The sequence below is a fragment of the Micropterus dolomieu genome, linkage group LG14 (genome assembly GCF_021292245.1).
Source record: "Micropterus dolomieu isolate WLL.071019.BEF.003 ecotype Adirondacks linkage group LG14, ASM2129224v1, whole genome shotgun sequence".
Taxonomy (NCBI): domain Eukaryota; kingdom Metazoa; phylum Chordata; class Actinopteri; order Centrarchiformes; family Centrarchidae; genus Micropterus; species Micropterus dolomieu.
In genome coordinates this window covers 7,970,235-7,983,451 of record NC_060163.1, presented here as the reverse complement: position 1 = coordinate 7,983,451, position 13,217 = coordinate 7,970,235, and the positions used below count along the sequence as shown (strand labels likewise).

The window sequence follows — 13,217 nt, the reverse complement described above, 5'->3', positions numbered from 1 at the left end:
ATGTGTTTAAATTTTTGGTATTTTTTGCCGCTTTTTTGACAGCAGCTCATGATGGGTTGTGTAGTTTGAACTTCAAAGAACAGCTAAAATGACAAGCTGACTACAAAGTGTTGGTTAGCAATAGTACATTTCAGAATGAAAGCAATTAGCATAATTTATGCTTACCTCTTTCCTGAAATCTGTTATGACACACAAACAAACAACAAAAAAGCTAGTTCCTATATGCCTGTTAGGGTTTCGTCCTTTTGTTCTTCTGGGAACTATTTATATACTTGAACATTAATCAGCTTTCCTGTCACTTATACACAAACCAGGCAGACAAACAGATTCCTAAAAAGTCAGTAGTCAATCCTTATTGAGGAGCTGCTTGAGCTCCCCCTAACTCCTTTCCCTACACATACAATATGTCCCTTAACCCTTTGGCCCCTGTTTAAAGTCTCAGCACATGTTGATGCATGCAGACTTTCCCCCCACCTAATTGATCCTTTCTGATCCTTTTGGTGTACAAATAAAAGTCCACAGCCCTGCTCCTATGTCTCATGTCCACACATATCCACTTATATCCACTTAAATCCATTCATATATCTTCACATTCATTAACATAAACACCACTTAATGTACAGCACACATATAAACACTTACATCCAGTGGTTTTCTGAAGTGCACCCCAAAACCAAGGTCATCAAGGCAGGGAGTCTTACCTACTTAGCTACATGGGTGCATGTTCTCAATTCAGAAATAATAGTTTGAGTGTAATTTTTTTTCAAAATAAGATGAGTTGAGCATTGTTCTTTAACACAAAAATATATTTTATTTTCACGTTTTAATAAGATGATACTGGAAGACTTGTCAGTTGATAGGTTCAGATTCTGTATTCCTGAAACAAATACTTGCTTTCTTTTTGGCATCCAGTATGAACAACAATAAAAATGGGTTCTTATGTATGTTATTGTATTTTATACGGAAGTCACATGGCTTGTCCTTTACTGATTTTGTTCTGATCACCACTCAGGACCTAAACCACTGAAACCACCAACACTGTCCCACCAAAAACTAACAGGTTCCCGCAGTCTGACATAATTGACCTTAAACACAGTATAATCTTCACAATTGTACTGTCACCAACAAATGACAAGGTTGGAAAAGCTGCATAACAGTCCCCTTAAGCAGACTGTGCTTGCGGTGCAGTTCACTTTCAATCTTGGTGAAATCATCTGTTGCTTGTCTGCTGGATGATTCCTTTGGGTACCAAGAATTTGTCTATTGTGGTACAGATGTAGAAATCCATATTTTTACTCCATTGCTGTCTAATGCGACAATTTAACAGCATCATTAAGATAAATGTTTTGTTCTCTCCCCTCCAGCTGTTGGTTAATAGTGTTGTATCTGACAGCAATGTGTTATGACAAACTCATTTGGTTCTGTATCCAAAAGTTGCTGCCTGCACTTCGCTTTAGAATAGGTACACAATAAATTCATGAAAAGGACTTTTGCAATAGTAAAATGATGAAAAATATGACCAACACACACATCTGTTTTGTATTTCAGTTATCTTTTTATTGTGTCTCACCAGTGAAATTAATTTGACCCAAGAAGGCCCACATGACATATTGGACATACAGTATTCCCCATACACAGGGAGGACAAGTGATGGTTTTCTGACCAGAGCAACAAGTGGATTACTTCACAGAGGTCCCAATTCCAAATTTGGACAATTAGCAAACTTAGTCTGAACGCATTTTGCGTGTGTTTACTTAATTAGTTTCTTCTTTTTTGCAGGTGACCTCTGAAAAATAAAATGTTTGAAAGTTGAATGTTTTGATGTTACAACTGATCTTTGACACATACTTATGTATACTGGCATCTCAGAGCCATTCATTCTGAAAACCTTCAACAGCCAGTGTAACATTCAACAGAAATAAAAACTAGAAGTAAATCCTACTGTTGGACATTTGCTAAACAACTTGAGCTGATGAATGAGAGATTAGACTTGTTACTTTGTACTTAATCTACATTCTTCACTTCTTAAACAAGTCTAGATTCTAAATCTTGAAATCCTTTTGGCTGCCAAAGCAAAAGTGACCACTAAAACCCCACTGGCTTTGTCCTAGTCGTGGTTTACTTCTGGCCTGCAAAGTGCTTGTTGAAGATGCCCTTGGCGGTCCCCAGGGCAGCGTCAGCTGAGACGGGAATGTGAGGTGTGACGCCAACTCTCTCCCAAGCTGGCCCTACGGCACTGTCAGAGTGGACGGTGGGGATGCTGAGGAAGATGTCGGTGTCATCAACTTGGAAGGTCTTGGGCGGGTGGGAGGCCCCGGCGGTGGTCTCTCCGACAATCATAGCGCGGCCGAGCTTCTTCATGATGTAAACAAACTCCTCTGCTGCGCCTGCAGTCACTCCGCTGGTCAGGATGATCAGGCTCTTCTTGGAGCCGTACCTTATGCCTGAGGAAGAGGATAAGATGGAGGAAGAACAAGGTTAAAAATATAATACGAGGAAGACAAGGTAGAGAAGTGGGTGGGTGGATAGTGCGAAGGGTCAATGTTGAAGTGAAGGAAGGAAGTGCCAAGGAGCCATGGATAAACACAATGATATGTTAGTGTATTAGGGTAGTGAATTATGTAATAAAAGCAGAAGAGAGAGTTGCAGGTAGGAGTAGTAACATCCCTTCAAAAGAATGCAGAAAGCAGATTAGCATAGGAAAATGTAGCTTTCGTGTTAACCAAAGTAGCCTTTAATAGCGACTTGGCCTACAAGGTTAACTTAAGACCCATCACTTATTCGAACAACTAATTTAAACACAACACTGAAACTTGTTAGCATACAGTTCATAATTTTACATGTCCCGCAGATACAGAGCAATGTTAGCATTCATCTGGAGTTGTATTTCTGGCCACCTACGGTAGTCCAACATAACTTTCTATTTATCTCTCCTTTTAGTCTCCACCAACACATAAGGGAAATGTCAGGTACTTTATCTGCTAAATGCTCCACTGTGTTCACCAGCTAGCTGCTAAATGTGTTGCTAACAGGAATCAATGGCACAATACACAATGAGTAAAACACAATGACTTGATTTTTGTTTTATTACCAGTGAGCTCAGGCAGGGTCAGAAGCTCTGTGGTGGTGCCGGATGGTCTGTCATACAGCTTATCCAGCACAATCTGCTTTTCTGCGTCAAAGAAGTACGAGCAGAAGCCTGAGATGGCTGTTGTTGGGCCACCAATGTTGTTCCTGCAAAAACAGTTGCAGAATAATCATAGAATGGCTAGATTCATGATGAAATTGAATGATCCTTTGTACACTTTTCATTTATGCAGGCATTGATAAAGGTGTCATCTCATCTTGGGTGATCAGACACAATGTTATTAGGTAAGAACCTATGTTCAAGTGAGTTTATTGAGCAACCGATCAGCATCCTACCGCTTTTTTCTTCCTAGATTCAATTAGTCATCTAGATCTGTTGGTGGTGGAAATTTTAAATGTTTTATATAGATAAATCCTCAAAAATACGGCTAAACTTATGCAGACTAAGTCTTCTATATACAGACGTAGACCGATGAGCTTTAGCAGCTTCAGTGGATGATTTGTTTTTCAAAATGGACATACGGCATTTTAAATCTAGCTTTATGAGCAGGATTACTCACCTGAGGTCAATAATCATAGCATCAGTGTTGACAACTTTGTTCCAGACATGCTCAATAATAATCTGAGCAATGGGCTTGACCTCTTCAAAGTCTCCGAACATGTCAAAACGCAGGTAGCCAATGTTGTTCTCAAATATGTCAGTGTGGAAGGAGACTTTGATCAGCTCAATGTACATCTCGGGAGAATAATTCTGTGGTAGAAGAACAAGCAACAACTCATTATTTGTAATATAACATAATGTAATAAAAACATAATGCTTTCAGCAGATATATATTTCACATAGGCTACTAAATACATTTGATTTGTTACATATTACAAACATTTTAGTTGTGTGTCTTGTGTAGTATTAATTTGACTTTAAAAGCTTAAAAATATCATGACAATTTTATTGTATATATACTCAACATAACAGTATAAATGTAAAGAAATACTTTTGGAAAGGTACAGAGAATATTTAGCTGTATAAGTGAAGTGTAAGTAAAAATTGCCGCAATAGATTATTTTGTCAGTAAAAAACAATTCTATAAGCTGTTTGACATCAAGTGACAATGAAAGTGAAATATACTTTCACAAAACCCCCCAATAATCTTATGTACAAGGGTCTTACCATGGGGGGCAGGGCTGGGGTGTTCTTGGTTGTCTTCAGACTCTTGTCCCCAGATAGCGTCTTCAGGTCAGCGGACAGCTTCGCCTCTAGATCGTCTTTGGAGACAACCATGCTGTACTCGCCGTTTGCCAGGAGCCCTTTCAACTTTTCAGCAACATCAGCCCCGATATTTTCAAAGGCATAGTTGTCAGCAATCAGGTTAGCTGATCCCTCAATGATGGCTGGAACTTGGACACGGAGGTTGACGATCTTGATGGCTGTAGCGAGGGCGTCCTCCGCGTTGACCTCCACATCAGGAGCCACACCTGTAACCTCCCAGCTGGAGCCAGTGATGGGATTGATGGACTTTGCCGTTGGCACAGTAATGTAGAAGTCAGTGTCGCCCACTTTGATTTTATCGAGTTTCACAGCGCCCCCGGAGGTCTTCTCACCCACAATGGTCGCCCTCTTCAGGTTCTGGAGGCAGTAGGCAACATCCTCGGCAATGTCCTTAGTGTTTTTGCTGGTAAGGATAATGAGGGGTTTGGTAGTGCCATACCTGTGCCCCAGCAGTGTAGGCATAGAAAATAGCTTAGTGGTGGTGTTTGAGGGACGGTCATACACGCTGTCAATGTGAATCAGAGGCTCAGCTTCAGTGAAGTAAGACACAATGTAGGGAATTCCTGAGATGTCACCGCTGCTGGTGTAGCGCAAGTCGAAGATGAGAGCTGAGGTTGGCAGGATTTTATTCCAGACCAGGTCTAGGAGCAAAGGGCCAACCTTGTCAGCAACCTCCTCCCCAAGGATGTGATCAATCCTCAGGTAGCCAATGTTGCCATCTAGGATGTCGAGCTTGATCGCAGTCTGAAGAACGGCAATGAGCTGCTCAGGGGGCAAGGGTGGCATCTTCGGTGGAACCACATGAACATAGTTTGGCTCAAAAGAGACAAGCACGCGTGGGTCACTAACTGTGGTCTGGACTCCAGCACTGAGGACATTAGCCAATGATTCACCGTCTGGGATGTTGAGAATCTCTGTGTTGCTGCTGGCGGCGTCAATTGCCTCCTTCATTCCCACCAGCTTCTCTGGTGAGCAGTAATTGTCCATGACGATTTTTGCCATATCTACGAGGAGGCTGGGGGGAAACGAGGCATGAATAAAGTAAACATTTCCCAAAACCAGCAGAGATGCCACCAGAAAGAGAGCCTTTACCATTTTTGTTAGTTTATTCTGACAAAAAGTGAGTAGACTGGAAGTGGAGCTTGTTGAGCAGAACTTCCTTCTCTGAAGAAGTTCTTTGTCAAATGGCACTGTTTTGGCTGCAAGGTTTCTGTTAACACACACATAAGAGGATTTGCCCCACAATAAACCTCTAATCGTATTAACCTGAGTACTTCTGTAAGGCAATAACAACCTAGCCAAGTAGGTGTAGTAACAAGGGGTGTTGCCAAAGATGCTAGTCTTAAATCTACACAAGGTATTTTGAATGTCTATTTAAAGCTTCCTGTGTCAATTAAGGTAAGCTTTCTATCTGACAAATATCTAGGAATAGATTGAGGGTGGTGAAAATATCCATCCCGCTAGGGTAAGCCTCTGTTTACTTATTAACCCCCTTGATGTTAGTATTCATACAAATTTTAGTATAATTGGAAGTCACTGATGTTTGACTTTTGTGCCATTATTGAAGATGAAACACAAGAAACTGTTGAAATAAAGCTTGTAAAATGATTGATATAATTCAACTCAAAACTTAAAGTTGATGTGTGGCCTACTCATTAATTCATTCATGGTCAAAGAGAAAAGTTCCTGTTAATGTCTGGAAAGTAAATCAAAAACAATCCAAAACCACTGAATTATTTTATTGTTTCATAAATGGTGCACATTTAAGGGCAGTTGTTCAGCTGGTTGTGGTTGTCTCCTTTCTGAAGCAGTGAAGTGTTGAATGGAGAATCAGTTTCGGTTTGTTTTGTACTTGCCCCCTCTGCTGGTAGTTTTGTACTTTAGGTACAGAAAAGCTGAAATATCATTACAGCATATTGAAAAAACATAGTGGGGAAAAAATAAGCAAACAATCAAAAAATTTTGCAGACATTACAAATTATCCAACATAATGAAATACATCAACATACATTAAATAATTTTTCGTGGATTATATTGGATCAACTATGTTTACCTAACAACATGTGGCATTCACAATGTAATCAAAGGAAATAACAGAAAATATTAAACAGAAGAGAAAAATGTTACTTTACATGACATAAATAAAAATATGCAGTTGAGTTGTGGAGGTATGAGGTCATCATCAAAAAGAGTGCAATGTTATTTATGAAGTAATTTGACAAACACTGATGTTTGGTGCATTATTATTATTAATGTGAAGTTGTTTTATTCCCAATATTTCAGATCACTGTTTACACTGGCTATTGTAATGTCAACACCCAGACATTACATTCTCTTTAATGTTTTTAATGCCAGATAGTAGATTTGAGGTTTGATCCTATCTACAGCTAATAAGTTCCCTCTTGTAATGCGATATACTGTGCATTGAATCCACTCTCATTTAGCACAAGTCTCTCTGGATGAATCTTAAATGTAAAACTCAGTTAGAGGAGTCATAGAGGAGACAGCTGGCTGGTCTGGGATTGTAGAAGATAATGTAAATGTCACACAGATACAGGTTATGGAAGACCAACATGTTGTATTAAAGCTACCTATGTTAAAAAAATTACAAGGATTATTTTCTTCCACTGTCTTGTGAAAAGACATCTGAAACCGTACATAGACTAAGTCACTATATCCCTCTGAAATAAAACCAGAAACATAAAATTCTTCTTATTCTCCTCTCCAGTTAAATTGTAGGAAAATTACATTACTGCCTTAAATGAAGGAATATTGTCAACAACATTAGCAATTCATTCATCATTTATTAATTTATTACATTTCATTAGAGGATGTTTTGTATGCTGTAGCTGTGGTCAGTGGACCGCATGACTGGTTCACTGACTACGAGGCCACATGCCACAAATAAAACCTGGACACTAAAGTTGTGGCTAAACACAACACAAATTAAGATTTCTCTCTCTTCAGCAGCCTTCCTGCTATGATTCTCTGTGCAACAGGAAGAGCGTCATTTGCCTGGGCAATAACATGAGGCTCAACCCCTGAAACGCTCCACAATTTCCCAGTGATCGCACTCAACACAACCTGGTTAGGGATGGAAGCGTACAGGACACTGTGCCCGATCTGATAGGTTCCACTTGATAGAGACCCTCCAATCGTTGGCTCCCCAATGATTGTGGCCCTATTCAGGTCCCTCATAGTGCGGGTGAAAACTTCGGCAGCTGACCCCGTCATATGACTGGTAAGGATATAGACGTCCTTAGAGGACCCATACCTTTGACCCCTGACCTGAGGCAATGTCATGACCTCTGTCATGGTTGTTGTGGTGCGGTCAAAGACAGTGTAGAGATGCCGTAAAGGTTCGGCGTCAAAGAAATAGGTGCACAAGAGGGGAATTGCTGTTGAATAGCCACCTGTGTTGTACCTCATGTCAATTATTAGGGTATCTGTGTTTACTATTTTGCTCCACACTAATTCTATCAGCTGAGACCCAATGGCTTTTACCACCTCTACATCTGCCATCATGTCAAACCTTAGATAGCCAACATTACCTGGCAGAAGCTCAATTTTAAACAAAGCGTCAATCATGTAGCCCACTTCTTCAGCTGTAGGGATCTTTGGAACGTCATGAAGCGACTCAGGCTCAATATCGCAGTGGAAGACATGGAGGCGGTGATCACCTGAAGTCTCTTGGAGGTCTGCCGTCAACTGAGATGCCAAAGATTCAAAGTCAACCACTGACCGGTACAAACCCTCAGCCCATTTGCTCAACAGTACCTTGCTGACCTCTAGAGCGACTTCATGAATGGCATAGTGTTTTTCTAACAATTCCCCAGTTCTATCTATGAGGGACCTGAGCCCTTGGTGAAAATCTGCAATCTCATGAACATGCTCCAGAGCTTCCTCGGCTAGCACAATGGCATCGGGGACCACACCACCTCCCAGCCAGCATTCACCATTGTTGTCTAAAAAGTTTATGAAAGGGACGGTGATGGCAATATTTGTCCCCTGTATTCGAAACGTCTTTGAGTGATTCAGGGTACCAGATGTAATTTCCCCAATGACTGTGCCGTAATGTAGTGACTGTATCAGGTAAGCAAACTCTTCGCCGACACTTGCTGTATAGTAGCTTGTCAATACATAAACCCCACGTTTGGAGCCATAGGTCGGGCCTGTAATTTGAGACAGAGAATCATATTCTGTTGTTGTGTTCTGAATTCTGTCATATATTGTGAAAAAGTGATGCTTCTGGGAAGTGTCCTTAAGATAGGACAGTATAAGGGCTAGAGAGGTAGAGGATCCACCAGTGTTATAGCGTAGATCAATAATCAGGTTATTAGTGTCTTTGAGGGGCTCCCATACCTTTTTAGCCAAAAACTCTTCTAGTTTAGCCCCTGCAGACGACTTGACAAACTTGTCAAAGCGGAGATAGCCAGTATTGTGTGGGAGAATTTCCACTTTAAACGTTGTATCAACAAGTGCTCTTAAAAATGTTATGTCTTCTGGAACGTTGTAAAGCTCAGAGTCCTCCTCTCCTATGGCAGCACTGTCTTGTATGTATTTGATGATCAAACGTGGATCTTCAGACACAGTCTGGAGGTCGTGGTTGAGTCTGAATGCTAGGTCCTCCTCAGATACGACAGAGAATAAGTCTGTGGATTGCAGCTGTTGAAGAAGTGCTGGAGCTCGGTCAGTGAAAGCATAAAACCTCCCGATTATGTCAGAGATTCTTTTCACAATTTTTGGAACGGCACTCCTTATAGCCAGAAGGGACTTGGCTTTTGCGACAGCTTCCTTTGCAATGACGTTGACTGTTGGGGAAACGCCACTAACTTCCCAGCTTTGGCCTGTGATTGGGCTGACTGATCTTGCCACAGGAACTGTTATGTAGAACTCTGACTGAGGGATCCTAATCTTTTGGACTTTTACTGACCCACCAGCAGTCCTTTCTCCAACTGTGATGGCCCTCTTCAGGTTTTTTAATGTATATGCCACTGCCTCAGCAGCCCCCACTGTACGCTTACTGGTTAAAATAATCACGTCTTTCTTCTTTCCATACTTTCCCCCTACTACTGGCATAGTCCACAGTTCCCTGGTTGTATTTGAGGGCCTGTCATAAACCGTGTCAATGTGAATGAGGGGCTCAGAATCAGAGAAATAGGAAATTATAAAGGGAACTCCAGACAATTCTCCACCTGTGCTGTACCTCAGGTCAAGGATCAATGAGGAAGTCTGAGCAACTTTGTCCCAGATGTTGTCCTGCAGCACAGACCCAAGCTTTGTAGCCGTCTCCTCCCCAATGATCCGATCTATCCGCAAATGTCCAACGTTGTTGTCCAGGATATCCAGCTTGACAGAGTTTCTCACCAGCCAGATCAACTGCTCTATGGGAAGAGACGGCAGCGTCGGTGGCATCACTGGGACAAAATTGGGCTCATATGACACAGTCAACCGCGGATCGTTCAGTGCCCCTTGTACTCCGACTGTGAGAACAGTTGCCAGGGTCTTCCTGTCTGAAATCTGCAGGATTTCTCCACTTTTGATTGCTTGCTGGATGGCCTCCTGCATCCCAACCAGGTTCTCAGGGAAGCAGTAGTTTTCCAAAAGAATCTTGGCCATTTCTAACACCAGAGCGGGCTGGAATGATGAGTTGAAAGACAGAGTAGATAGAAGAAGCATCAGTAGCAGTGGTGGTTTGTCTTGCGCCATCGCAAATATCTTCATCAACACTGATGGAAAGAGAACTACTTTGTCTTCTCTTTCACCAGTCTGTGTTAGTACATTTGTCTGTGTAGAGAGATGGTGATTTTTGTAGGAGGGAACACTGTCATTGTTGGGTTTTTTGGACAACAACATAAGAGGCTTTTGTCCCCAATAAACCTTTAATCGCATTATCTGTGGTGCTTCAGCCAGCAGACAATGAAAGACAAAATAAAAATTGGTGAATTAAGTCTGTGCAGTTTTTTCTCTTTTCCCCACACATACACAATGCATGATTGGGCTATTGCATTTTTTTTTCTCTTTTGCAGTTACTTTGTCTTTGTCCAAGGGGCTTAATGTACTTGACACAATTTACTATTGCTACAATTAGGCAGTAGTCTTCTTTAGGCTTGAATTACAGTATGCATTGTTTCCCGAATTCACCATATGTTATTGTTATTATACTAAAAACACCTCAGCTTTTCTTTCAGATACAAAACTGCATCGAGGAACAGGTGAAACACGTGTTCAGGGTGGACTGATTGACGCGAAAGCCTGATCGGAAACTCTCTCGCTCCTCCCTCTCACTTTCTCTCCCTGGTCTATTACTAAAGCTTATAGTGGTGTATTTTGGTAAGGTTGATAGCTTTAGGGGTCATGTCTGGGTCGCTCCACCGGTGACTTGATTACACAGTTTGTGGACACGTGGCAAAGCCTTCTTAAAACACATGCAGGATCAGAATTGGGTAAAAGAAAAAAAAAAACGCACACACACACTGGGTATAGGAACAAAAGGTTGATTGGAAAGTCTTTATCTGGATTGAACACTGAATTATTTGCTGACTCTCCTTTCTCTTGCCTTGCTATTTTTTATACTATTGACTCATGTGCTTAGTGTTTTGTATTTTTCATGATCAAAAATGATATTATTTTATTATTTGGTGAATAGTGTAACAAGGAAAGTGAATAATATGTCATTGACAACTTTTCATCCTTTAATTCAGCTTCAACGCATGACCCCATAAGACCCTGATCCAGACAATACTGCAGCTCAGAATTCTGCAGCCAGACATTATCTCCTTCCAAATGCTAGACGGTGCTCAGCTAATCTTAATGTCTTAACCATTTAGATTGCCTCACCCCTTATATAATACAATCACTGTTGCCAATTCCCAGGGCACCAATCAAGACTTTTAAACACCCTCGTGTAACATATGTAAGAACAGGTATCAGCAGTGGTTTGGATATTGAAATCCCTGAACTGCTAACTTGCTTGAAATACAACAGCAACCAAATTGTGAAATTTGCCTCCAAATGTTCCCTGTAGGGAGGGCTGCTCTTTGGGCTGATATAATGTTGTTGTATAACTTGCATGTCAGTTGTATAACTCATTGTCAGGCCCACAACTTTGTCATTTGATCCGCTTTCATCTTCTCAGCATCTTTTCCAGACACAGCAGGCAGCAGTTTTTAGCATAACAGCTACAAAGACACCACTATACATCTGCCAAGCACCAAATAGCAGACAACAGACAAAGTTAGCAACTAGCTGGTAAATAGAGTGGAGCAATAGCAGCTAAGAGCCATATAAAGTATGTTTCTCAGGAGTTGGAGGACAGCAAAACAGAAGTAAAAAGAGAGTGAATATTGAACTTAAATTGGTCAGGTGAACCGAAATGCTAACACATTAGGCATATCAACTTTATATGATGATTATTTGTCAGTTTTGTGTTTACAGCTTTTTTGTCCAAACAAAAATCAATTGATGCAGACTTAAGGTTTAATTTTTGTATTTCTACCACTGTTTTGGCTATAAAAACAACAACAACAACAACAACAACAACAACAAGACCACTGGCCTGTAGGCTACTACGAAGCGAGGTAACTGGCTTATCCAGGTAACTTCAGGAGTAACTTTGTGATGTCGGGTGTAACTTCGCGATTAACCCGTACTATGAAAGGTGGACAGGTGTTACCCGGGGTCCCTTGCCATGGCAATTTACGCTGCATCTCTAAACTGCTCTGAGCAGGTTATGTTCGTGATTAACTCGAGGTTACCCTGTAGCCTATGTGTGGACTACACACCACATCTGTACTCTGTAATCTATATGAAAAGAAGGATATTAATACATACCACTTGATAAAATATTTTTAGATTTCATCCTGATTTGTTCCAGTGCGGTTGCAGCTGAAATGAAGTTATTATTAACACAACAGCATTATGTTCATACAGCGAGCCCTGCAGCCTCAGTGATTTTAGGGAGGAGATCTTAATTAATTAACGGGACAGTTTCTGAGATGTAGCCCATCTGTGGGCTATAATTGAATTATCCTAAGTGTTTTCCCACATTTAGATTGACTATTTTATGTGTCCAGAAAGTAGTCCTACTGAGCCAGGGAGGGGGTTAATAGGCTGAAACCGAGAAAAAATTTCCTAGATGAAAAGTGCAAATTTACAAGAACAAAAATTGGAAATTCCCTGAAATTAAAATCACAAAAAATCCCAATCACTCTGGTGTTTTCCTCTAAATACTCCCAATTCACAGCAAAGTCTCTAAGGTGGATGGTAATATAGTGATTGTGGGCTAAACTCACGAGTATTTCCTCACTGCTAAATCCGACTGTGAATATAATTCTCCACTGCATGCATACATGGCAGACGTGTGTGTGATCTTGTCTGTTCCCCCAGTCTGTGTCTGGTCTTTGTTGCTTGTCATGCTCTGTCTTGTGCTGTGTTTTATGCCCTGTCGTGTCGTGTCCTGCTTAACCTGTCTGTGCTTGTGGATTTTCGGATGTTGCGATTTAGTTTTAGATCACTTTACTTCACTTTACTGGACTCAGCCACTCTCAGTAAGTGTGCCCGCTCTTAGTTGTTAAATAAATATCATTGAAGTGTACCTGTTCAGCCTTTGTGTCCTGCATTTGGGTCCTCAAACCTTCTCCATACATCACCCTTCCTGACAATATTTGAGCATAAGATTTAAGAATTATATTCCAGGGTACATGTTTTTTTATTTCATGTGATTTGGTGGTTAACAACAGCAGTTACAATATTGCATGTTCCTGTGATGTGATAATAATTAAACTTAATAAACTTAATTAATAAACTTTCACACTATACAAAAGAAACATTAAAATGAAAATATATCAATCCACATGATTCA

General features: G+C 40.8%; 1 protein-coding gene across 1 annotated transcript; it reads right to left on the bottom strand.

Annotated features, from left to right (window-relative positions):
• Positions 1-1,573: 1,573 nt before the first annotated feature.
• On the bottom strand, positions 1,574-10,063 carry rbp3 (retinol binding protein 3). The gene is made up of 5 exons (XM_046069715.1): positions 7,311-10,063; positions 4,256-5,564; positions 3,648-3,838; positions 3,092-3,234; positions 1,574-2,444 (listed from the first exon to the last, which is right to left on the bottom strand). Exons 1-5 carry the CDS (start codon positions 10,061-10,063, stop codon positions 2,119-2,121), a joined length of 4,722 nt encoding a protein of 1,573 aa, XP_045925671.1. The 3' UTR covers positions 1,574-2,118.
• Positions 10,064-13,217: the final 3,154 nt, after the last annotated feature.

Excerpts from the sequence above, each read along its gene's own strand:
- rbp3 (XM_046069715.1), bottom strand. The coding sequence starts at position 10,063 with ATGGCGCAAGACAAACCACCACTGCTACTGATGCTTCTTCTATCTACT. Across the intron at positions 3,235-3,647 it reads GCTATGATTATTGACCTCAG|GAACAACATTGGTGGCCCAA; the intron begins GTGAGTAATCCT and ends CTGTTTTTGCAG. Across the intron at positions 2,445-3,091 it reads GACCCTGCCTGAGCTCACTG|GCATAAGGTACGGCTCCAAG; the intron begins GTAATAAAACAA and ends CCTCTTCCTCAG.